This window comes from Choristoneura fumiferana, chromosome 2 (genome assembly GCF_025370935.1).
Source record: "Choristoneura fumiferana chromosome 2, NRCan_CFum_1, whole genome shotgun sequence".
Taxonomy (NCBI): Eukaryota; Metazoa; Arthropoda; class Insecta; order Lepidoptera; family Tortricidae; genus Choristoneura; species Choristoneura fumiferana.
In genome coordinates, this window is record NC_133473.1 from 11355631 (window position 1) to 11383029 (window position 27399).

Consider the following 27399-nt stretch of genomic DNA (forward strand, 5'->3'; position numbering starts at 1 on the left):
TCAATACCATTTCCCCAAGAAGTGTGATTTCGTACCCTCTTCACAAGTAGGACACTAACAGCGTAATAAAATTGTATCATTTAATTAATAAGCCATATCCCGTGAAATATTTTAATTTAATTACACCAGACTTGGATTACCAAAGCTGAACCACTCAAAATAACGCAAATTAAAAACAGAATCCGCGTGTCCAAATTCATTACGGAAACGTAATATCGTGCGGGGTATCTAAAGTGCGATAGTAATGGATTTGTATAATGATTGCGGTTGCAGCTGTTCTAAATGTTCGTACAATTTATTTAGTTTTAGTCGTCGGTCACTCATTAAACAACGATGCTGATTGCGTTGTTGCGATATTCCATTATGCGGGCAGTAATTAGATTTAACCAAATGCGGGTTTTGCATTAATAACTGCGTGCGTGTAAAAACGTAACGAGCAGAATACCTGCCTGCTCGCTAATGTTGTAATTGCTGTTTTATACAAAGCATTAACATGTACAAAATTTTACTAATTATTCTTAATTAAGTAGTAAAGAAACCTTTTGTTTTTTAGATTATGTTGTTGTAACTTTCTTTGGACACATGTGTATGTGGTGTGGTTGATGTCTGTGCAGTGATAGGGCGTGAGAGCGCAAGGTGCGCGCGGGCGCGGGCCCTCTGGCCCCTCCCGCGCCCCCTGAACGTTAACATTTCCGTTATTAAAAAAGTACGAGACTTTGTCATCAGAGAAGTTAGTTTTTTTTTAATTAAAATTATGAAATTGATATTGCCTTTACGGCGGAGCTCGCTTGCCAACCTTGTAAAAGTTTAAATTAATTTTTGAATTAAGCCTAATAGCAGTGGTAAACGATTTCCAAGGAAAGAGTTTTCCGTTTGAGCAAATATAAAATTTAATTTATCGGACGGCGCAAAATTGTATCGTAATTGCTTTTCATATCCGAGATGACGAAGATCGTTATTAATTGCGGGTATTAATAAGATTATCGTAGCGAGAATGTTTCGTCGACGTCATTTACAAAGGACTGTCAAATGTTATATTTCTCTTTCCAAGTATGAATTATTATTGTATATAACAATCTCTTACGAGGGAATAGTTAAAAACCGGCCAAGAGCGTGTCGGACACGCTCGAAATAGGGTTCCGTAGCCATTACGAAAAAATTAAGTAATATTTTTCTATTGATTTCGTATTTTGTACGGAATATTCCAAGTTAAAGTATATTTTATACCTTAGGCTGCTATTTACTCTTAAACTTTTAATGATTGTCAAGAAAACTTAACGGTTATAGTTTTCCTTGTAATTTTCTTACTACCATCGTGATTTTTTTCAAATTTTTCCACCCTCCGCTTTAGATTTTAGAGGGGGGACACTCGATTTTAATGAGAATTTGCACTTTAAAGTTGAATATTTTGCAAACAAATCACTGAATCGAAAAATTGTTTTAGCAACCCCCTATGGTTATTAAAAGACCTATCCAACGATACCCCAAACTAAAGTTCAAATCATAGGCTAAAATGGATATTGTGCGCCTTCCAATTATCTGTTACATCGGAACGCTCTTTCAAGAAGCATACGTTCCTCTCCTACGTAGTTAGTAGTCCTAATTAATAGAAACTACACCAAACTGCCATGTCTAGATTGATGATCAAAATCAATCAATCCATCCGTTTTGGTTGAGACACTCTTAATTATGTTGTGTTTTGTCTTTTGTTTGCGTACAAATTATTCCTTAAAATTATTGAATTGGATAAATGGTCCTTCTCGTGTGCAGTCTTATTTATCCATCACTTTTAAATCATTAGAAGCGCATTTAAGCACTTCATTGTTTCACCGGCGTCAAGCATGCACAGAGTCGAGACAATCTGTGCTATAAATTATTTTCTCTGAGAAGACTCCGAGAGAAACTTAAGCCTGACATAAGTGGGCAATAAACTTCATCCAATTTGGAGATTCGCATCTGGAGGCTCTTATTAAAGCCCGAAAGTTAGTCCTTTTCATCCATCACTTGTAATACGTGTGTGAGTTATTGTATGAAAAATTGAAGAATAAATTGAGTCGCTGCAGCGGCGGCGAGACATAAATCCCAACTGAGCCCTCAATATTGTTTTAAAGGGGAAGTGGCCATAAATTTTATCAGGGCCGCCCAGAGCAGCGCGGAGCGGCCGCTCGGCGCGGGCGCCGCGCCGCGCCGTCTTCTTGCACCACGTCATCTCCACTTTGTTCAAACAATTTTCCGCTACTGCTCATGCACTGCTGCTCAAAAATACTTTCCTACTATTTATTACATCATTTGATAATATTATTTAATGAAATCGAGCGTCTAAGTATTTGTCTTAAACAAAAGTGACGCCAAGAGACGTCTACCTCTGTTCATGAAAAGGGAATAAACATAAATTATCTCATAAATAATTTACATGATACAAAAGTGGAAACAAAATAAAATGACATAAAAAACAACAATGTTCGTTGTTAAATAAGATTTATATAAGGTCAACCGGGGCTGTGTCGTCTACGGGGCTAATGCGTCCATTCCAATTATCATAAGAAAATCATCCTTTAGAACACGCCATTTTTTTAAAGGCTTTGGCACTAAAAGTACAAAAAATGATCACTAGATGTCATGGCCGAGCTCTTTTTAGGGTTCCGGAGCCAAAAAGGCAAAAACGGAACCCTTATAGTTTCGCCATGTCTGTCTGTCTCTGTCTGTCCGTCCGTCCGCGGCTTTGCTCAGGGACTATCAATGTTAAAAAGCTGTAATTTTGCACGGATATATATGTAAACTATGCCGACAAAATGGTACAATAAAAAACTAAAAAAAATTTTTTTTAGGGTACCTCCCATAGACGTAAAGTGTGGGTGTTTTTTCTCTCTCATCCAATCCTATAGTGTTGGGTATCGTTGGATAGGTCTTTTAAAATCATTAGGGGTTGCTGAGAGGATTTTTCGATTCATTGATTTTTTGCGAAATAGTTTAAAGTGCAAATTTTCATTAAAATCGAGCGTCACCCCCCCCCCCCTCTAAAATCCTAAAATCTAAACCGGTGGGTGGAAAATTTTTAGAAAATTCAGGATGGTAGTAAGTATATCAAACTTTCAAGGAAAACTATAACGATTAAGTTTTTTTGAGAATTATTAGTAGTTTTACTCTTAAATAGCAGCCTAAGGTATAAAATATACCTAAACTTGGAAGATTCCGTATAAAATACGAAATCCTTAGAAGAATAACTTAATTTTTTCGTAATGGCTACGGAACCCTATTTTGGGCGTGTCCGACACGCTCTTGGCCGGTTTTTTAAGTAATCCGCCATCTTTAATGAGTAATTTCATTTCGACTGTTATTGTGTGCCAACACGTGCATTTGTACCTAACAAAATCTCAATGTCTTTAAGTGAATCGATGTTTCTGAACCTTAGTACTTTTGTTAATTCATTGAAATACATGTTGTTTTGATTATTTTATGTAATTAGCTTAAGATTTGCATGTAACTATTGTAACGCAATAGCTCCATTTTCTCAGGTCGGAAGCCTTTTATTTTAGAATAATATTATAACTGTAAATCTAACCTAAAATCTAACTGTAAAGGAATAAATTTGTAATTTGTACCTACAATACTTACATATCTAGAAAACTTAGTTTGTTAAAAAAAAAGAACCCAAAAATTGCTGTTTAGAATTAATGTCTGTTTGTCGTTTTGTTTTTATCAGCATCACGTTAAAACTAATCCAATGAACGGATTTCGATGGATAATTTTTAATGTGGGAAAATTCCTCCTGTAAAGTGGGCATATTTTTAGAGGGGTTGAATCTAGACACGCGGCAACGTGTCAAGCCAAGTTGATGCTAACAGAACTGACGAGCAGCACCGTGTGTAATTTTACCCGAACGTTATATTTTATACGTGATATTTGATTTTTAAGTGATGGTTTGATTCCAATATTATTATTATATTTATGATTTATGTTATCGACCGGAAGGTTAGAAAACCTGACTACGAAGCTTGAGGTCCCGGGTTCGATTCCCGGCCGGGCAGATATTTGTATGAATAATGCGAATGCTTGTTCTCGGGTCTTGGATGTTTAATATGTATAAATAAGTAAGTTTATCCGTTGCCTAGTACCCATAGTACAAGCTTTGCTTAGTTTGAGACTAGGTCAATTGTTGTCAGGTGTCCCATGATATTTAATTATTTATTTATGATTTATATTACGTAATATAATTATTTTGTTTATTTGTTGATTCAATGTAAATTTTCGGCTAAGAGATGTAAAAAAAAACACTCGAACCTATTAGGAGATAAAATTGTTTGGTACCTCTGGAATCTTGGAAGGGGCTAATGCGTCTATAAGAAACAAGATCAATTAGACCATAAAATGGCACTAAAATGTGTCTGTTATAATCTGTTAAATATGCTGTTTAAAGTATTGTGACGCATTAGCCCCAGTTGACCTTACGTAATAATTAATTCGTCGTTTTAGGTATATTACGTCATATTTCCTGTCGGATTTCTCTAATTGACAATTGAAAACTTTCATGTCTACGTATTTTTTGAGATATACAACCCACAAACGACAACCCAATTATAAATATTCTTCTACAATTCAGTCAAAAATTTAGATGTATTTGAAAAAATAAAAAAGGTGGTTGCATAAATATTGTCTATTGACAATTATTTTTTAAAAAGGAAGCTGCATGATAGATTGACCAATTTAGAGCAAATATATAATGTAGGTCTTAATAATTTTTTGAGAAAAGCTGAGTTTCCTACAGTTTTGCATTTAGCTTCATTCGCTTTCCGATTCTGTATATCGCAGAATATTGGCATGCCGTATAACGCGAGCAGCGTAAAATACGATTTGATTACGATAAGGGTTGTGCGACGCGAGTGGCTGCGCCAGTTGTTTAGAGCACCGCGAGTCAATTTACCGCACCCCCCTTCCATCCATGGACCAGCCGTAACATAGCTAGAAAACATATGGTTACGACTCTCTAATAAAGCGAAATTGTGATATTAACCCAGAACTAGCAATAGTAAAACGTGCTCCTTGCGATTACATTGTGGGGCACAATAAAAAATCGCTTATTTTTATCAATACAATCTGTATGTGTCCGACATACATTTCGCATAAATGTGATATTGCAATATCATTCGTCCCCTTTTTAATATCGCAACGGACGCTGCCGGGCGGTTTATGGCACAACCCTTCCCGCGTTTTATTCGCGACCTGTTTGTCCTAATATGAAAAATTGACGTCAGCAAAACGGAAATGTCGCTCTGTGCACCTATATGTTTTTGTACGCATATTACTTGCTGATTTACGTCCGTACTCGTAAATAAAATAGGTAATGCAAGGAAGTCCGGTTGAGTTGTTTTGATAACTTATCTTGCTAGTCTGATTAATAATTAGCAATCTTACAGAGTACAACAGTATTGGAAATAAAAAAACTAACAATTGGGTAGTCTTTTTAGGTATAACCTTCCGCGATTTTCACTCACAACAGAAGTAATTTTTATTACTTTTCGGTCTTAATCATGAAAAGGTAACGTGTTTTTAAAGTATGTAGATATCACGTTCGTCTAAGCGCGCAAATTATTTGAATTACCCGCATTTGGTTGTTGAATTTCTACCAGCACCCTTAGAGCAACGCGGGCTTCCTATCGGAAGGGAGTAGCCTTAGCGGTAGATTACCTTTAAATAGTTCTGGCGTTTGTTGCGGGGGGAAATGTGCACACAAGTGCAGTTTCGCAAACATACATGCAAAAACAAAACTGCCACCTGACTGTGTGATGTAAACACATAAATAATCCAACAATACACTAATAATTCGTTAACAGATGACTCAAAACTCACACATTTATAAGTTGTTCATCGGCGAGAAGTCGGATTTATCGCTTGACCGATCCGAAATTTGTACGGGAGAGCGGACTCGATGTTGGTAAACGAATCCGACAATAATATTGTGATAAAATTTACGACTTTGTTGTTTAGTAAATAAATAGCAATAATACGATAACGAATTACTTACATGTCAAATGTAACACCACTTTTTGCAAGCTTGATGTCCCAGATCTCTTTTTACAGCAGAAAACTGAACAATTCGGCATTTTTAGCACTGTAGCGTTCACTCGCGCAACTCGATTCGGTCTAGTTTGAAATCCGAGCGCGCCTAGTTTTATAAAATTAGTATGCCCAGTTGGGCTTCTACTTTGACAGAGGGGAACGCGGCGAATGACTACTCCCTTCCGTAGGAAGCCCGCGTTGCTCTAAGACCGGCACCTTATCAAACCGATACACAACGGTATCGTGGTAATTTAAAAAATATATTACATGATTATAACCCGTAAACAATTTAAATTAATTACTCGTGTTAAGAGAGTTTAATTATTTTTTAAAGTTTTCTCGACTGAGTTTAATTATTTTTTAAGGCTGATCTAAATTTAATTTTAACTTTTAGTTATAATTATAATATAGGTACCTATTTAATTTCCAACGCTCGTTATGTTCTAATTTTCTTTATTATTTAGGTACTGCCGTGATTTACAATACTGCAATTTTACCTTTCAAGAAATAACAGATATGATCTTATAAGTATGGCAATGCTAGACGAAATGGTAGACGAGTGTTGCCGGTCTACAGATTGCGATTCCCGAATCGTAGGATTCAACGAGACGCTGTCAGAGAATAATACGCATAACGTCCCGTCGATAAGGGTGAGATTTGATTACAATGAAACTTCAGGGATAATGTCTCACGTCATAAACAATTGTTACCGTCATATAGGCACATTGTGCGCCCCATTAAAATGTTTAGTCTATGATTGCATTAACATTGAGGGGCTGATTCACCATCCATTGATTAGCGTTAACCGACGGTTAAATGTGATGCCGTCTCCGTCTATTCGAACAAAACAAATAGAGACGGCATCACACCTAACCGCCAGTTAACACTAATCAATGGATGGTGAAACAGCCCCTGAATCTAATGTAATGTACTCACTGCTTGCGCTGTCAGGTTTGTGCATGGCCGGGGGATCGCGAATCATGGTGCTGCTGTCACTTGCGCATCACACGGCACTATAGAGTAACCTGAAACAATTACATTAATTATAACACCTAAATAAGGGCTCACTTATTTCAAGTTGTGGGCTCTAATGACAGGTCGTTCTTGAATTGGCATGAACACGTCTTACGCCCCGGCGGACAAAAGTAGACTCATCCTGGATAGATGCGAAATCTACGTGTATATGTCGGCGGCCGATCGTAAAATCCGCCAGATCACGAAATTCCTAGGCATATCGTGAAACGCCGCCATTTCATGATATGCCTAAACGTTGGCCAGGCATATCACGATGTGCCTGAGAAATAATACGGCAGATCGATTAGAGCAACGCATTCGTCGATATTCCTAGCTCTATACCGGGCACATCGTAAAATAGTTTCTTATTTGGCCACTGGTGGCGCTGCGTATGCAATGGCGGCCGTGACCAGCTGACCGGTCGTGTTTGTTTTGCGCGTGAAAAATGTCGGCGTCACAACAAAATGATCTTTAAACCGAAAATAGTGATTGAATTCAAAATAGAAGTGCAAAAGAAGCTTTTGAACATCAGCTCCGTTCTTTTTATGTGAATCAAACGGATTCTGTGCACAATGTGAAAAAAGCATGGGCGTCTGCCCGTATTTTAGAGGTTAGTATTTTGTTGGTAAATAAAGTATTCACTAGTTGTTATTTATTTATATAGAAAAATTTAGGTACGACGAGCGAAGCGAGGAGTGGTTAGTATTAATTGTGATCACGACGCACGAGCCGAGCGAGCGAAGCGAGCGTGCCGCGGCAGCGGCCGGCGAAGTGCCAGAACCGATATGGCGGCGTTTCATGATATGCCTAGGAATTTTATGATCTGCCTAAACGTCACTAGGCAAATCGCTAAACGGTGAGTTATGAACGATATGGCGGATGTCCCTTAGCCAATTCATGAAATGGCGGCATTTCACGATATGCCTAGGAATTTCGTGATCTGCCGGATTTACGATCGGCCGCCGACATATATAATCCGGAAATCTTTCAAGCAAATAAGTCTAGTATTTAAGGAACCAACCATAGCCTCAATAATACTACGATAAAAGAATTAATATGTGTTCCTTCCGGAGCTGATTCTTACAATTGAAAGGAAATTTCAATTTAGAAAACAAAATTCGACATTCAGCAAAATGTAAACAAGTACTTAATGTGCACTCTATTCCTAAAACTTTATTTTCTAAACTTAAACTTCTTAGGAGCTTTTCACAAACTGTTAAACACACACATGTATATGTACTATAAAGATTTTAAAAGCTGAGTGGCAGATATGAGCGCACGCGTCTCAGCGAAACCTCATTAGAATAAACGATATTCTCTCCTTACGTCCACTCCGCGCGAGACCTTATTACTCCGACAAACTGCTGTCAAACGGCAAAAGCCAAGCCCGCCCGCTCCTCTCTAAACTGTACCCTGCGCTCTACACAACAAAATTTCTTATCCTAACCCAGCCATTCTATGACTGTCTTCTTAAAATTTTCTATTCTATTGTGTACGACATAGAGTTTATTCTCAAAGTAAGTGGGATAATAGACGCACATTCAGGCGGTATTTGTTCGTAAAGGTTTAGACGTCCGAACAAAGCTGGAAATTGAAACTTTAGACTAATAATACGTGGCATACTTTGATTTATAAGGACAAAAAGTATTATGAGTGTATGAAACAATAAATAATATTCTTCACAAGCTTTGTGTAACAAAACATATCACCCAAGTGTTCAAATGTTGTTTCATGAAACATTACAAGCTCATAAATCGAATATAAAAGCAGCTATATGTCCAATAAAAATCCAACGCCTGTGCTATCACACTCAAACGAATCGGGTGAATGAAAAAAAAAACCTTTTATAACCGCATCGAAATTCCCATCAGCACCTGTTACAAAGGCGGCTATCAAATTACCCGCGACATATCCGCGGCGGAGCGAGCGCGCCTCCAACCATAAATACGGTATTCGTTATGCATTTCTCATATTCATGAATCCGTTTTATTGGCCCCAATAAAATATGAACATCTCAGAATGGATATGAGAGAGCGGGCAAATCTAATATGGATTGCTATGCGCCGGATTCGGTCCGATTGGCGGGTGGGGGCGGACATCTGCGCGCCGCCCGGCGCCCGCTCGCGGATCACAGTAATGGGCTCTGTGATCCACTCAACGCTTCATCTCATTTGAGAATACTAAATTTGATCTCATCTGAAAGAAGTCGGCTTAAAAATCTCACACGAGCCCGTTCGCTCTGTGTAATCCAGCGTTGATGACAATAAAAAAGAGCAGCGCTGAAGATACTTAACTCCCATTGTGTGGTTATAAAAGAAGTCAAAGAGCGTATCCACACAATACTTACGTGATGTCATCTCTGTTGAGGAACAATCAGTCAGAGAGCGCCGTGGAGTCCCTACAATAATCCGTCGCCGCGACTGGAGTCTGCGTCGCCGACAAAGGAGTAATTGTCGCGCGCTTCACGCCCGTATAATACAAATTTAAAGGGCACTGTCACACTAAAAAAGCCACAGAAAAGGGCATCCTCCGTTGACGTGTCAAAAATTCAACAGAGAGCCGGGATAAGTGGAATGGATGGCGGAGTCGCAGGCCCGGATAAAATATTCTACGTCAAATCGTACGTCACTGGCTCTCGACTTGTTCTCTGAGAAGTGCTTGCCACAAGTCTCTTATTTATTCGCTTTTACCTCGGCCAGTGCACGGCTCTTTTGTGCCCTACCAGATTTACAAGGCACCAATAGAAGGTCTTGGCTATAATGTGAAAGATTTGAGTAACTTCCTGAGTGTATAAGTAGTCGGTCAAGTAGGTGCTTTACCATTTTTATGACAGTTTTTACATCAGAATTTTAGATCATTTTTATATCAGATTTTTTTATGGCATAGGGAGGCAATGAGCAGTGGCTCGCCTGATGGTAATTATTAAATTCCACCACCCAAGGACATCCACAACATCAGAGGAATGCAGATGTCGTATTACCAGCCTACAAGACACAGGGCAGTTACCCTTTGTGTAGGTAATTTCACCAGCTGTCTTACTTTCTTAGTTTAACTAATATTTTATTGTTAAAAAATAATTTTACGAGCTTTTTTGCTGACTGTACTTTTAGTTGACTATACTTGCATTGTCAGCCGAACTATACCAAATTTCAAGGCAATCTGACTACTGAAAGTAAATCAAAATAAACTTGCAAGGTTTGAAGTCAACAAAAAGGATTGTAGCAATCTGGATGAACCAACCATACAAGACTTTGATATTTGAAGCAGTAGGTACAAAGTCAGTGAATTATTAAAAGCCTTATTATTGTATAAGTGACAGGAATTTCTTCATCGACTATACTATACAAACCCACTTTTTCATATTTTTCCTTCTATATTTTAAAATAAAAGTTGGAAATGTTATGCTATAAAGCAATGCAATTATGTGATTGACTGTGTATACCTACAATATTATCGGTGTTACGACCGGACCCGTCCCAACCCAGCAAAGAGCGAGAAGAGGCGCCCATTACAAGCACTTCCAGTAATTTGGGGTGCGCGGCGGAAACCCATTTGGGTATTATTGAGGCGGGGCGGGTAGTGGCGACTATCCGTATCTCCATTATGATTGCGTTATCAACGCGATCAATTAAGTAGCATTACGTTAAAATTCGCCCCAGCCGTCAATTACGGGCCCGCCGGAGCTCAGCGCGGCGCGTGGCATATCATGGACCTGCCTTCAACTAAAATATGCTGTTATTGAAAAATAATTAAGCAATCTGCACTGAAATTGCTAATTTATTTTGCAATTTAATGTGGCTAATAACATACGTCGTAAGCTGAGTAAAGCCGAACAATTTGATCCATTAACGTCGTAATCTGTTAAACACTCCCTTCTGACTCCGCACTGATCGTATTCATTATTCACCGGCAGAGAGCAATTAAAGCTCCACTAATCAATCTCAAACTTCAGCCAGAGCTGAACTCTAATCAAGAAAACTCCTATTCCGTGAAAGCTCTCCGAACAAAATTTAACTTAATTAAAAATGTAAATTAAATTCCTAGGCGCTTCCACAAGCACCACGTCGGCGGCGCGGCCCGCGCGCTCCCGGGGCTTTTGATTGCAGCTAAAAGGTTTGGGATTAGTGCGCGAAAGAGCTTTCAGTGCATTTGTAGAGCTTTTAAGTGGGAAGCTTTCGCTTAAGACACTTACATACAATGTAAATTTTATGTAGCTTGAAAGTAATGGTTTAGGTATCAATTATGAAGCAAATGATCGTAGTTACGAGCTGCTGTTTCGAACCACGGCTAATGTAAAGCTCGACTCATTGTAAGTCGTGATTTTAGAATTGTTCAATACAAATTAATAGCACACTTGTTTAAGGAGTGATGAAGTGTCAATATTTGTTAGTCACGAATGGGTTTACCGTCGACAGTCAAAGGCGGAAGGGGTGCGTGAGGGGGCGGGAGGGGGCGAGGATCTGACCAAGGAAGTTCGGTGTCCGGAAATAAACCGCCCGTAAAATTGTCAATTCCGAGGGCACGCCGGCGCCTGGGCCCGACAATTTTGAGTCGGACGACTCCGTTAGGCTTCTCTGAGCTCTTGCCTGCTCATTCTTCATTGTTTGAAACGACATCAAAGTATTTTTACAGATTTGAAATTGTACAGATTTTATCTATTTCTCATTCAGCTATCGTGTTCTGATCGTACAGAAATTGAGAACTACGCATCCTTTCCTTAGCTTCAAACTCCCAGGAAAAATGAACCGGAAGTATAAAAACCTATGGTAGTTACATAATATTTCAAGCCAGACCTATGACTGCACAACAACGAGGCATGGATACTTCTATCTATTGCATGTCAGCGAAACGCGATGCCATCTGGGTGGGCGCCAAAACAATCACTGCTATTCACCACTTAACCCGCCTTCCCCCACGCAACACATTACAAGACTTTTGCCGCCGCCTCGTATTTAATTACATTTCCATACCCGACCACATTACACAGTAAATTGATAACACTCAAACTACCAAAAGCGTTTACCGAGTCGTCCTAAAGAAAATTGGGTCGTATATATCACAAGCCGCATACGCGATAACACACGCATCGCCCATCCAATCACAAGGAGCAGCGAGCAGAAAGCTTATTATCGAGACGCGTTCTTCCGACGCGCCGGTAATGAGGCCGGCAGGCGGGCGGCCCGTGCCGGACGCCCGCCCGGCACCGGACCACCACTACTCTGTACAGCCTCCGCTGCACGGCACACGGCACACGTGCACCTCGTACTCACACCCTCGCTTCTTGAACTGCGATCATCGCCACACTCATCCGTGAAATTGATTCTCCAGAAAAGAAAAGACGAAAAGATAAATAAAAAGGAAATAGGAAAACACAAGCTAAGATTTGGCGTGAAATTGTTTTTCAGCGCCCACCCGCCGCCGAGGCGGCTACGCGGGCGGCGGCCCGGCTCGGGAATTTCCCAATTACAGGGTGTGAACGTATTTGATTATGTAACGTATCTTCAGCCCGAACGTATTAATGGTCATTGTTATTACTAAAATCAATTAAAAAGTTATTCTGTACCAAATAGTTTTGGGCTCAAATGTAATTTAACCAAATTGTTAACTGTGTTTAAGCGTATACCTACTTACATACCAATATATTAAGTATATATTTTTAAAACACTTCAACAAACTGACCGAATATCCATTAGATTTTATCTAAAATAATAGCACTAATACCATTCCTAAAAGGTCTACCTATCGGGCTGAAGATCAGCCGAATTGGGATAAGTTAAAACACTGTGACATCTCATCCACTACGTGATCCATTTGCCGAAGTAAGAAGCAATCTCATTCAATACCCGGCCCGGCCAGGGCTGCCGGCAGCCGGCTGCTAACAATGCGATACTTTGTGCGCGCCCAGTATCACGGAACGCAATAAAACTTTACATTACTCTTTAACTACTTCCCCATAGTTATAAGCGTGTGATGGGAAATGGGGCATAAATATAGAATCGCTCGTTGTTTCATTTTATAGTTACCGTATAACAATACCACTGGTGTTTTATTAGGAAAACCATTGGATTGGATATTATGAAATACGAACGCAATATCGCCGGCGTAACTAATGAAAATAAATGTCAACGCTGTGTTATTATAATATTTAATTAAGAAATGGCTCAAAAAATAATGAATAGGAAAACGGTCGACTAATTAAGCTACGTCACTTTAACTGCTACCTGAATTTCTGTGTTCAAACACGTCTTACGGGAGTTCGGGCAGTTTTATTAAGCGTATTAAATAAAATATTGCTATAATTTATGACAGCGACGCCAGCCCTACTAAAGAAGGAGTATCGCTTCCCCCGATTGTATTAGATTCAGCTGCCCTTTTCATCTACATGTCGTTCTCTTCTCGCCGCCGCCGCGCGGCTAGGCGCGTCTCGTGGATACGCCTCGATCGTACGAGCGATTATTTTCCTATCACTCACTGTCACTAAACACCGCTATAATCACTCTGTTTCTACACTCATCCGATTATTTACGCGAACAAACGACATACTCCAACACGCCGTCGAAACTTCATAAATCGCTTATTAAATCGAAATCTGCTTCATTATAAATACAGCTACTATAATGTTTCAAAACATTTCCATGGCAGAAATAACAACTTTGTATCTAAATCTTGTTATTTATTTACAACATTTCTTATTTGGAAAGAAACTATGAATACGATTATCCACACCATTCCAAAGGCTATCATCCAATAAACCTACTAGGTAGGTACAAAAGGTATCAAATCTTTTTCGTCCGTAGTGAAATTGAATATTTATCCGCGTAGTATCTCTATTCGGGAACAATTTTTATGTAGGGGGAATACAATCTCAAGATATTTCGGAGGGCCACTCCACGAGGATATTGGCAAATACCTTGCCTACATTACCTTTATTGCTTCGCGACATCGCGTGCCTGGTTTGATTCTACCTGCGATTACCACGGAATTATTCAATGTTCGCAATATAGGTAAATAAGTCGATGGAAACTTTCTATTTGTGGTTCATGCTTCCAGCTAATATTTTAAGCGATACATTTCTGTCCGTGCCTTTAATCATCATAAATGTAAAATAAATTTACCATATTAAACGTAAATTTTAAATTATGTTAATTTAATTACGCAATTTGAAATGGTCTTCAGACATTCGGGTCAATCATAATCCTTAACACGATGGCAAGAATGGCCTCACATTAACATTTTAACACTTTTGATCAGTTTGACCAATACCTATTTACTCGTATTATAAGATCAGTAATTGGATACGGATACACCACAGAGCGACCTTCTTTATGGTTGCCTATGCCCCAGACTGTGATGTTTAACCACTAACCTTTCACGCTTTGCCACAAATATTGGCTAATCCCAACCCTTACGCTGCATCTGTTTTTGTTGTTTTTTAACTAGCAGGAGAAAGTTTTTTTAATATGTTTGAAAAATTGTATGCAAGAGTAAAAAAAATTAGTTAAAATCTCTATATTATAAGTGAGTGAAACAGAAGATGCTTCCAGGGTAGGTTTAGTGTAATTTTCGTCATTAGTAACCACTGCAAAATTGGGGCGGATGACGGTTGAAAAAAACCATAAAATTTGTTCGTGATATATCTTTATAAAACAAGCTTAAATACAAGCCGTATACCCAATCAGACATTTTTGATAACCAAAAATGAGTCAACAACATGACGTGTTTAATGTCAATTAGAGACAGCCTATAACGACAAAATGTACAGATTATAAGGCGCACTCATCAGTTGTCTAATAAACACCATCAATTGAGATAAATGCGGCGAGGAAATTGTCATAAATAATTGCACCAACAATGGGTAAGTTGTCTGAAACAAAACAAGTTGTCGCCGTCCAAGGCACCGCTTATAATTGAAGGACCCGGCGCCGCTCAGCCGAGTACACTCAGATCTCAGTCCAAAGTTCCACAGTTACCGCTTTACCAGGCATACCAGAGTTTTGCATAGTAAATAATAAATAAGGGCTCGAAATACGCTGCTACCGTAACCGATTAAGACAACATGATACTGATACTGACAACAGGCGTACACATAAATAAAATACTTTTAGGGCCACACATACTTATTTAGGTAGGAAACCCTATTACGAGTATATTGTGATTTATCATTCAATTGAGTACAATATTCATCATAATCATCATCATATTAGCCGTAGGATGTCCCCTGTTACACATAAGTGTTATAGGTCCAGGGCGGTATGATTAATTAACACACGCGATCCATTAAGTATATTTATTAAATAAAAAACAAATTTATAATAAAGTACGACAACTATAAACAGGCTGTAACAATAGGCATCCCCTAGACCTCGAGTTGGTTCGGTTGGAAGCGGCCTACAAAGCAGCTGGAGTACAAATATTATAGTCCACTAGCCGTTACACGTGACTCCGTCCGCGTAGAATTCGTTTATCGCTATCCCACGGGAACTATGCTATTTTCCTGGATAAAACTATCCTATGTCATTTTCCGGGACTCAAAGTATCTGTATACCGAATATCATCTTAATCGGTTCAATGGATTAGACGAGATGAAGTAGATAACAAACAGGCAAACAAACGGACAGACTTGCAAACTTTCGCATTTATTTATTTTACTATAGCCTGTTATCCGCGACTATGCGTAGAATTCGTATATCGTTTAACTTTGCAATTTTCTGGGATAAAAACTATACTTTGTCTTTTTCCGGGACTCAAACTGTCTGCATACCGAATTTCATGAAGTAACGAACAAACAGACTTAAGAACTTGCATTTTATATTAAAAAATCGAATTAGGCTATTACAGCAGGTTAATTGCATGTATATATTAATATATATAAACCATTTTTATGCTAAAGAAGCCAACGCTCCTAATGAAATGGAAAGTTTATTCGCTGACTGAGTTTAATCAGTGTGGATGTAATTATTTCATAAAAGCTATTAGCTATTACTCAGAATTACGCTATTTGCTATGCTGAAGGAAATAGGTTTTAGATAAGAAAATGTCGAAAAACTATTTTATTATGTAATTTAATTGTTTTACTGCTAAATAAAAGGTAGTAAGTATGAACCTTTTATTAACCAATTTAATTTCTAAGCAGCGGCTAATTTAAATTTATATTAAGTACCTAGACATGCATGATTAATTAAAGTGATAATAATAAGCTGATTAAAACTAATAAATGTGCACAAAGGTAAGTTACAATGTCGGCTCTTAAGACCTTAATTGGTTTCCAACATGTTTAATCCGCTTAATGGTTGTTTTTATCAAGCAACACACAATAACGAACTCCGGTTTCGACATCGATAACTCTGATTGATGTGAGACTTTATAAGCTTTTATTGTCAATGGACATTCTTGGCACTGAACGGTCTGTTTAGAAAAACGGACTATGTACTAAAGCGGAATAAAAAAGTAATTATGAGGAGGATACTTGATAGGTAGTATGTCCTAAGTGACAGTTATAGTTGCATTGTTCTACTAAGGTGTGTTTTCTGTTAATAGCCATTTAAAGACAATAAATTGTTGCGTTGATGGCGGTCGGCGCGGAAGGCGTAGGTATAAATTCGATGAGCGAGTGGCGGGCGAGCTGACACCTGTGATTGCATTTACAATGCTAATTCACGGCGCAACGTCACGCCAACGCCGCCATGCCTCTCGTTTCGCAGCCGTTGCTCGCCATCCGATCTCACTAACACAAATCTAAAAACATTCCTAAAATTCAACAAACGCTGGTACAAAATCGCGACATGAAAATTATTTTGACACACCAGAAACATAAATCAATTCAGGATTATGATGATTATATTATTATTCGGCGTACTACTTAGGAGTCATTATGTAGATAAATACTTAATTGTAAGCATGTAATCAACTAAGTTGCAGATTTCGATGTACTTAACTAGAAAGTTGTTTTAAACCGACCCAAAGACCGGATGTTGACACAAGCCTGGTAATGATCGACGACAAATTTAAATTCATTAAAAAAAGATAAACCGGAGAGGGAATGGGCCGTAATACAGCTAGATAGATACGTCCAGATAAGCCGGCGGATAAGCGGCCGCGATCCATTATCGAGCAGTTAATTGATAATTACTTTCTTCCATTACGCCGAACGAAAAACGCGGTGATTAACTCTGAATCGCTTTAACGAGCACAATGGTTCGACGTTCAATTAAAAACCCTTGTCGGATGTCGACGGCTCCGCAGAACAGCGGAATCGACGCTGACTCAATCTCGTATACATGGAATAAGGAATTACTCGCGTGCGGAAAGTTTTTAATTAAATATTCACCCGTTTTGTAATTAAGATGCGATTCAACTGAGCACAATAGAGTTTCGTGAGGCACTTTCAAAAGAAATCGGAGACAGCTTTAACATTTTCAATAACCTTAACGACACTGGGGATCGGACGACGCGATACGGGATAATTAATTTTTTAGAATGCGCTCCTAACCTAAACCAGTGTGAAATACGACAGTTAGGTAAATAAAATTAAGTTTGAGTTAAGAAAGCAAATACCATTTGCTGTTGAATGTAACTATGTGCGATTTTTTAAGAATGAATTTACCGGTTTGGAGTGGTATCACTTTACACGTAAAAGCTAATACATTGCTAGTGCATTCACCGGGCGCGCTAAGGCCACATATGCGGCATTTGAGCGTTATTTAAATGCATACACATTATATTATTTGCGTGCTCATAAGTAGTAAGCGCAACAACTAAATTTGTCGTAAAAATCTTAACAATCTTGATGAAATTTCAAACAAAATTACGTCAGGATAAAAAAAATCCATCCCAGCCTATATACGTCCCACTGCTGGGCAGAGGCCTCCTCTCAGAACAAGAGGGCTTGGGCCATAGTTCCCACGCGGGCCCAGTGCGGATTGGGTACTTCACACGCACCATTGAATTGCTTCGCAGGTTTGTGCAGGTTTCCTCACGATGTTTTCCTTCACCGCAAAGCTTGTGGTAAATTTCAAATGTAACTCAGCACATGAATTTCGAAAAACTCAGAGGTGCGAGCCGGGGTTTGAACCCACGACCCTCCGCTTGAGTGGCGATAGGTCAAACCACTAGGCCACCACGGCTTAATAAAAATTTTACTTGTTATCAACGGTGAGTAGGTTAAGCTTTATGTAAATAGATACACACCTACCTACCTACATAGAGCTGCGTGTATTCAGTGATTGAGGTGTTAATATCATACTCTTAGTTCTATTATTATAATTGTTGAGTATTAGGATGAGAATAGGTTTTTGTGATAGATAAAAGTTCATTAGTAGGTATCTACTAAATATAATGTGGTAATACAAAAGGTTCAAGTAACTACTGTCCCCCCTCTTCATAAAATATCAGGTACAAACCTGTGATAAGAAAAACATGGTCTAATTTGTGTCTAGTATACTAATATTATAAATGCGAAAGTGTGTGTGTGTTTGTCTGTCGTCGAAACGGAGCGACTAATCGACGTAATTTTTGACATAGGTAGAGATAGTTTATGGGCCAGAGAGTGACATAGGCTACTTTTTATCCCGGGAAAGTGCACAGTTCCCGAGGGAACAGCGCGCATTAACCGAATTCCACGCGGGCGAAGCTGAGGGCAAAAGCTAGTTTATGCATAAAAGACAAACTAATGTTCAGTTAATAGAAGTTTAAGAATGACGGTTTCTGTGACACTACAATTGGCACTAGTAAGAATTCGCAAGGTTGTTTTACAATTATCGCGTTAGTGTCACGTTTATGATTGGTTTAATAACTGAATGGGCCAATCGCAAGCAAGTCTGCAACATCAAACGGAGATCTGTGTACTAACACCATCTAACAATATTTTGCCTCTCAAGATACCCTCATTGTATCATCACTATATTTGTAAATAATTCTGATCTATATTGGTGAACTTTTACTTCAAATAGTAAGGGCCTGTTTCACCACTTGTCAACTAACTTTAAGTTTCAGATAAAAGTAATGCCGTCTTTGTTTATTCGGACAAAACAAACAGAGACGGCATCACTGATATCCGTCATTTAAAGTTAGTCGACAAGTAGTGAAACAGGCCCTAAATAAAGTAGTTGAGTGAAATACTTGTGGTGTAAGTCTATAAATCACACTGTGAAAAAAAACCTTGTTGACTTTTTCGCCGGATTGTTCTTAACAGAGGTTTTTCTAAACTAGTGGTAGATTTTTTGGCATTCTTGTGCTTGGTAGAGCCTTAATTGAATATAGATATTTTGTCTTTTGAAAATTACTAATTAGTTACAATATTGCATAAACATAATGAGACATATTTATTTCGTCGACATAAATGATTCGCAGACCTTACCGCACCATTATACCTTAGACCATTTCACCATTCGCTTACTATAAATTCCGAAGGAATATCATCCGCAGGATTCCAATAGCTGGGCGCTGATGTCAAAATCGTGATATATCGAAGCGTGATCGCCTGGTGTGCGCGCCTGTTTATGAGATATTTCATAACTTGCATAATTCGCAAACCATTTATCACTTGACGCCATATCGATGCCAAGAAGCAGTTTAAGCATATTTCAAAGTCATTTGGCCGAGCACTTCAAATCGTCGGGGAGAACCTTGGGAGAACAGTAGACTATTTAAAGTTTAAAATCTAATCTATGTTTTGTAGGTACAATGGTGTAATACTTATCCATTATAATTTATAAAAAAAAAAAACATCCGAAAGTCAAAATATCTTTATTTAGGTCATAACAAGCACTTATGAATGTCAAAAAAATCTACCACGAGTTTGGAAAAACCTCTGTGTTGAGAAGAATCCGGCAAGAAACTCAACGAGGTATTTTTTTTAAACAGATTCACAATGTTACTTATTTAATCATTTACCTACATCACAAGATTTAACTTATATTGTACTATTGTTGGTATACTTAGCTAGTTAAGTAAATAAATAATCATATCTAAAATGGTAAATCATATTTAAGCAGAACTTATAAGTATGAAGTCAATGTAAGAACTCATAACTAAATAACAAGACAACTTACATAGTGCACAATCCCGCAAATTACCGTGTCCACATGAAAAACGTTTTTAAGTGTACGCTAATGGTTCGTACCAAAATGACACAGCGCTAATGAATAAATTTTTGCTCCAAGTTAAAATTGTTATCGGCTTTTGACAGATACATGAAAATTTGACTGAAGTGCTGTGGGGTATACTTATGTTATTAACGATCGTTTTGCGGCGTCCATGGTGAACATAATTTGTAGTTTCGTACCATGACCATGAGATTACACAAAGTTATATAAAATATTTTAAGTAATTTACCTACCTCTACATATAATAAACAGGGGTAAAGATTGTACGTAGAAGATAATCTCTAGAACAGCTAGAAAGCTATCATAGGCGGCTGCTTTTTATCCCGGAAAAAAATAACGTTCCTGCAGAATAGTGTATCGATAAGAGTACCTAGAAGTCGTGGTCTACAGAAAGACCTCTGTGATACTGTCTCATTAATACTTTAATTTTTATGTATTCATATTTTTTTGTAGAAGCCAAAAATTTCTTGGCCTTGTCTTTAACAAATGTTTCTACCATATCCGATCCGTTATTTAGTCCCAATGTAAGTAATGATTTTAATTTTATGTAAAAAATAGTTATAAGCATTTTCCTAATGCGGCTATAAGTCATATAATAAGTGTTGAACGAATAAGGTACATGAATACTTGGAAAGCAGGCGCATGACGTGAGACGCGAGCTGGTCGCGCGGCCGCTGCACCCCGGCACCCAGCACTTACTCCATAAACAGGCTTCCGTATTTTTCAATCAGAGAGCTGTCAAAGCGTTCTGACACCCTCATCCCGCCGGCTCGCACTCGCCGAACACCAAAATTGGTTTTCTACATTCAATCCATACAAAGTTTAATGTTATTCGTTCGCGATATCACCGGGATGCTGCCGATGTTTACCGTCGCACCAAATCATATTGGATTTGCAAACTTTTGTTTGCGGACTTTATTTCATTTCACTGTTAGCTCAGGCCGAGAGAATGCATTTTGGGTTTTCGTACTATCAGCTTCATTTATGAGTCATTGTGTATACAAAATCTCTTTTATTATAATGCTCTATGGACCAAGACAGAACAGTACTTATGCGAGCAGTATAACAAATTTTAAACATTTATGTATATTGACGGTTGTTAACAGTATTTTATAAAGCAGTTTTACTTAGCTACTGTGTAGAGTAGAGGATTGGCAGTGCAAGTTACAAATTAAGTGCACCGGATATCTGCGAGAGCAGCTCAGCAACAGAGAACGCTGGAGTGCGGCCACAAGCGTTTATAAATTGAAGGGCTGGTACCTGCGGCTTAATACACCGCCGTTTCCGGTTCATTTCCGCGCGGCGCGCCCGGCTCCGGATATTGCTTTTAAGGTTGTGCTGCACGCCATCGCCCGCTATACTCGCTCATCCACCACAAGCCGCCAACCACACGCTCTACAAAGCTGATGACGATACATACTACTCTCGATTTAACCCCCATTCAATGTCACACACCATTTTCGAGATAGCGTAAAAACTATTTTAAACGATAACATAATTTCAGCCCAGCGATAAGTACATGAAACATGAAGCAACAAAAAGACGCCTTAAAGAAGTTGCATCCAACAGGGCTTGGCAACAAATAAAACGAGAGAAACACGATCCTTTGAAGCCGCTCCGGAAATTAAATGTTCCCTTAAGCTTAAAGTTTAATTAACTAACATCACGCGAGTGCAATGCATAGTGACCAGTGTTGGGGCAAAACGGAGCGAAGCGTGAGCGTGAGGCGATTCCGCGACGACTGAGAACAACCGGTACGGTAGTAAGTATGCGAGTTGGTGGTTACCTAGAACGTGTGGCGAGTTCCAAGGGGACGGCGTCTGTAAATCAGGCGCACTAAATCATAGCGGACGGCGGCGATTCTGGGGAGTGCGATTTGATGGACAGTCAATTTAAGTGTGAAGCGGTAACACGTACACTTCCATTTGCGTGTAAATTACGAGTTCGCGACGCCACCATTTAGTTAGACAATGGGTACGTGATACTGCTTGGAATCGAAAGATAAGCCAAAAAAATACACTGTCAAATGAAATTGAGTTATTTGTTAATATTCTAAAATTATTTGTATTTGTATTTGCCACTAGGTAAACTTTACATAACTCCTTTGTAATACGTACCTGGAATTCCAGTCTGTTTGTATCTACTTTTATATCTTTTTAAATTGGAATAAGGTAACCCATACAAATATGTTTTGGTAGTCGATTGGACAGTGTTTTTAAAGACGCTACAAAAAGTAATTCGTCCGATGATTAATTAAAAAAAATTAGCTCTTGCGTTTTATAACCAACGTTCGCATTTTCTCTAACTCTTAACTCGAAGGATATGGTTATTTAAAATGTTTATATCCTTGGTAGCAATAAATATCGCAAAACAACTCTAATGCGTTATACGTGTTTTAGCAGCACATTAATGATCACCATATGTTTCATTATAGCGTGATGTTAATGTACAAAAAACGCTTGAAACCGCCTGTTAAACCGGCGGAGCATGCGGTTTCAATTAGCACCAACATTATGCAACTTTAATGTAATTACGGTTTATATCGTTATTATGACGCGCTATGTTTCCCATGCTCGGCAGATATAGATATTACGCAAGAGAAAAAATACAACTGAAAGGCTATATATATGCCTGTTAATTTACTTTTCGAAACACTGCATGTGATTTACGTCCCAATCATAGAGCTTTACATACAGAAGGAATTGGCAATAAATACCGATTGCTAACCAATATTGTTGTATCATGTTTATATAATTTCCCTTTGTCAAGTTCATATGAAAGCTTAACAAAAATTTTAAAGGAATGATAGAGGGTTCAAATATAGCGACGTCGGCGCAGCTTGGTTTTTATTCCCTTTATTTTCTAGCCGAAACTGTTTAGCTATTAAGGTAAAACGCTTGGAAATTGAAGACGCTTACAACAATAAAATTATTATATAAACGAAATACAAATGAACAAGCTCTGGAATAAGCAATGTTGGCATTAAATAGGTACTATTCGTGCATGCGGCTCTTAAGATAAGCGGCTTAAAACTTAAGCTCGCTAATTAAATATTAATGACTTGATAGCTTTAATACACGTAAATAATATTTTAATTGCGTTATAAATACACCATTTCTAATCTCCACCGACCCTTTTAATAAAGCGCTTGCTTATCGGTCTGATTCAGTTACTTTAAATCGCTTCCATTACTTTGAGTAGATTTCGATGTTTATGTCACACACGGCAGCGATAATATCGCAATTTATTCCGTTATTCATTCACTTAATGGACTGAGTTTAAATTAGATGTCACTTAAGTACTAAGTACCTAAGTGTAACTAAAATGGAAAAAGAAGAAAAATCAAAACTCTTACATATGTATGTAAAGTTCGCTACCACCATACTAAAAATCAAAACAAGTTCTGAAATAATATAAGTATACCACTGCGCGACTCAAAATAAAGTATACCTAGTGATATTTTTTTAGGGTTACACATATACCTAGTGCCATCCACGAAGACGCGTGATTTTGTCAAAATTAGACATTAATGACATTGTAATAAGAACCACGGCACGCGTCATCGTAAATGACTCTACCTATACCCGAAGGATGACAAACGGAACCCTCTTACTGTCGCTTCGCTCTCCGTCTCTCTGTTTATCTGTCACAGGGAAATGAGCACAAAACGTGTATTTTTTATTGCCACTACAACAACAAATAATAAAATTAATAAAAAAATAAAAGATAAAGGCATCCCCGTGCAAGAAAAGTATGTTGTTTTTCATTTTATTTCAAATTTTAATTTTTTTCCCTAAGATCGTCACACGTTTGACCGGTTTCTATTATTTATTGATATGCAATATATATATTTACTTACCTCAATCATCATTCCGAGATTGTGGTTTGTATGGTTAACCGTCACAGAACCAGAACGTAAACAAAATAAGGTACTCCCTACCATGCAAGATCCATATTGTTTACCTACGGCTGTACAGCCAATTAAAAAAAATGGGACCACGAAAGTAAGGCGGTTGAAACGTCCGAATAATGACTCTTTAAATTATACTACATAGCAAAATAAAGCAGCGTGGACATTTACGTGTGGTATTTTCGAGAATTTCAAAATCTTGATTTAATATTCATTAATGCTTTAAAAGTTCACAAAAAGCAACAACATAATTCTTCATTTTTACCCATTATTTGTTATTTTAGACTGGTTTAAAATTAGCACAAACGTAATATATTATTTTTATTGCTTCTTTATTCTATGTTAATACAATTTTACGATACTTCGTTTTAATATCTTCAAAGTCTTCTGTCAACGGCACCAGATAATGCTCTCCGGACACTTCAGACTACATCATGTTTAAAATTAGCCACTTGGTCGTACCGTGACTTGGTTACAACCAGGTGGTTATTATTTACCTATGTGTAATAGAAAATCTAGCGGTAAATGATGACTTTTATGCATGTTACTGATATAACGATCTAAAAATTAATCGCAATATTTATCGTGCTACAAACAAACACTAGAAAAACCAATGAAAAATAAACTCGAGTTTTTCGACCCGTTTATTTAAAAAACCGGCCAAGAACGTGTCAGACACGCCCTAGATAGGGTTCAATTTATTCTCTTTTTAAGTAAGTTAAGTAACTTTTGATGTATAAAAATGTAAAATGTTATTACTTTAAATAATAATTATTAATTTATTACATGTAAATTAAATTCATTAAATGTTTTCAAACAATTAAATATGACGTACCTATTCTGTAAAAAGGTATACATGTCATTTCTAGTATAGCGTGCTCTACCATGGTCAATATGGGATAACAACTGTCACACTAAACCATATTTTCTGTACCATGGTTACAATTTATAATTAGAAAATTGAAGTACACACAATGTAGAGTAGAATAGTTTAACCATTAGAGAAGAAATGTGTTTTGATTTAGTTATAAGAGCTTAAAATACGCTCTTTCCCGTCCAAATAAACCCATACGATCCCTTTTAATACGATAATATGCCTCTATCTTTCGTCTGCAGTCACACACGCGACCCTCGTGTGCTAATTGAATTTAAGGAATAAAATCCAATCGCCCCGATTCTTTATTATTCAAGATCCAATTTGGATAAGGTCTGATCGGTCCGCGGGGCGCGGGCCGAGAGGGGCAGTCGAGAATGAAATTGGATTTGTCACTCAAAACATAAGGCTGCCTTAACTTTAATAAGAAAGTATAAAAGTATGCATGCACATTTTAAGATAGTGTATCCCCCGCTGTCTAGACTTAGCAAGAAATAAGTAAAGGCAGATTCTGACTACTGATTTGCTGGCGTGAAAATCTAAACTTCAATTTATTGAGTGCTATCTATGCAAGCTTGAATACAATATCGTGTAACCAAGCTAAAGAACTCTTCCACGAGTGATAAGTTTGGTATCGTATATATTTTGCCGTTATTACTTGTTGAGCTGCATATAAAGTCAAGAGCAAAAATAAGTATCTATTCGAATCACTCAAAAATATGTTACTACGGCCTTATTGCGTCGGAATAAGAGTCGGTGGTACTTATTTTTGAAACTTTGAATAATTTCATATTTGTACATTACCCATATGTCTAAAAATTTATCCGAAATATCTAGGTATTTTAGTAGATGATTGGGTTAGTTGAACTAATATTTAGACTGATAAAATGTTTCCTTACATTGATCGATGTCCAAAGCGTATAAAATTTCAGATGAACCCTTTACACCCCTGTTCGATGGAGCAATAAGAGGTGTAAGGAATTCATGAAATTTGTGAATTTACCCAACTTTCCGCTCAGATATTGTATATACTTACCTACAATTATATTTTAAGTCCTTGTCTTTTTGACGTCCACATCTCAAGTTAAGACCTCTACCTCTACCTCTACCTCTGTGCACAGTTGTGGTTCGAAAACTACATTCTCGCTGCATTTTCTGACATGCAACACTAGACTATTTAGAATGTATTTTTCAAATTGTAAAACCAAATAGTTTGACATCCCCTCTGCAAAATGGCAACGTACATAGGGAGTTAACCTGCGCGAGAGCTGATCGACTGATATCAGTAATGACATAGTGCTATCGCCAGCGAACAGACCGAGACACCACGTCGCCTAACGCAAGCGACAAACGACATCGCAAGGGACGATATTGTTATCCTTCACGATCTGCACTACTCTGAGAGAGAAAGCACTAGCAATAACTCAGTTTGGGTGGGCCCCTTGCATTTTCCTCTGTTTCCTGCACACGATCCTGCCACACGTCATACCGCAATTTAAATTGAATGTAAATACCATTGCGGGTTTGAGGGTGCGTTATCTCTTAGCTGATGGCTGCAGAGCAGATAGCAGATTTAATAATGAAAAGCTATATTTAGATAGGGTGCGGTTTTTATGATTTATTACATAGTTTGGTATCTCCTTGCTTGTAAGTCAATTAGCATACCCAAAGAAAGTAAACAACCTGAGTACTTAAATACGCGCTCTCGGCACGATTTTGAAAAAGTATGGGTTTTTGGGTAAAAACATAAGGTGATTTTTTCACGGAAATCATCGTAAAATCATGCGCACTTTCATATCCTACTGGGATTCTTGCTTTTGATGATATGATGATACACCCTGTATAATATATTAAAGTCGAAGTCAAAATATTTTTATTCAATTTAGACTATAACAAGCAGATAGAGGTATGAATGTCAAAAAAAATCTACCACCGGTTTATATACTTCTGTATATTTACCTATTCAAAGGCGTAATTCTATGCGAGTGGAATTAAATAGGTTGAAGTTAGTTACGAGTAGAAAGATGACAAGTACCTAACCACAGTATCTATAACACAAACTATTCAACGCTTCGTTTATCGTTTTATGAATAACTATAAATGAGTAACATTCTTTCATCTCAAGCATAACAGTAATCATTACATCAAAACATGACAGTTTTATCATCATAGAAAACTTACCGATAGCTAAGCAGCAACGTCGATGGATAATCTGAAATGATAGAAAGATCGTGAAAAAGTTGCGTTAAGTTCAAGTGCGAACGGTTGCAAGCCGAGCGCGTTCACAATATAGTTCTGAAGTCCATGTTACTCTGATATGGACCGTATAAAGGTTGCATAAGAGCGATTATAAACGTGGGTGCAAGTAGCCGGCGTGCCCGACCTGCCCTAATTGTGGCGCTCTTTGCCCGCGCCAGACGGCGTTCCGTCGCCCTACTGTG

The 27399-nt window shown here is 38.0% G+C and overlaps 1 protein-coding gene across 2 annotated transcripts in view; it reads right to left on the reverse strand.

The window, feature by feature from the left end:
• LOC141443336 (LIM domain only protein 3-like) overlaps positions 1-27399 on the reverse strand; it is a 53923-nt gene that overhangs the window by 9551 nt on the left and 16973 nt on the right. The window contains exons 2-3 of one of the 2 annotated variants that reach the window (XM_074108578.1): positions 27140-27170; positions 6994-7082 (exon numbers count right to left, since the gene is read on the reverse strand). In XM_074108578.1, coding sequence (XP_073964679.1) covers positions 6994-7039 — 46 coding nt within the window. In that variant the 5' untranslated portion in view covers positions 7040-7082; positions 27140-27170. The remainder of the gene's footprint in view (positions 1-6993; positions 7083-27139; positions 27171-27399) is intronic. The other variant, XM_074108585.1, reaches the window with a different exon arrangement.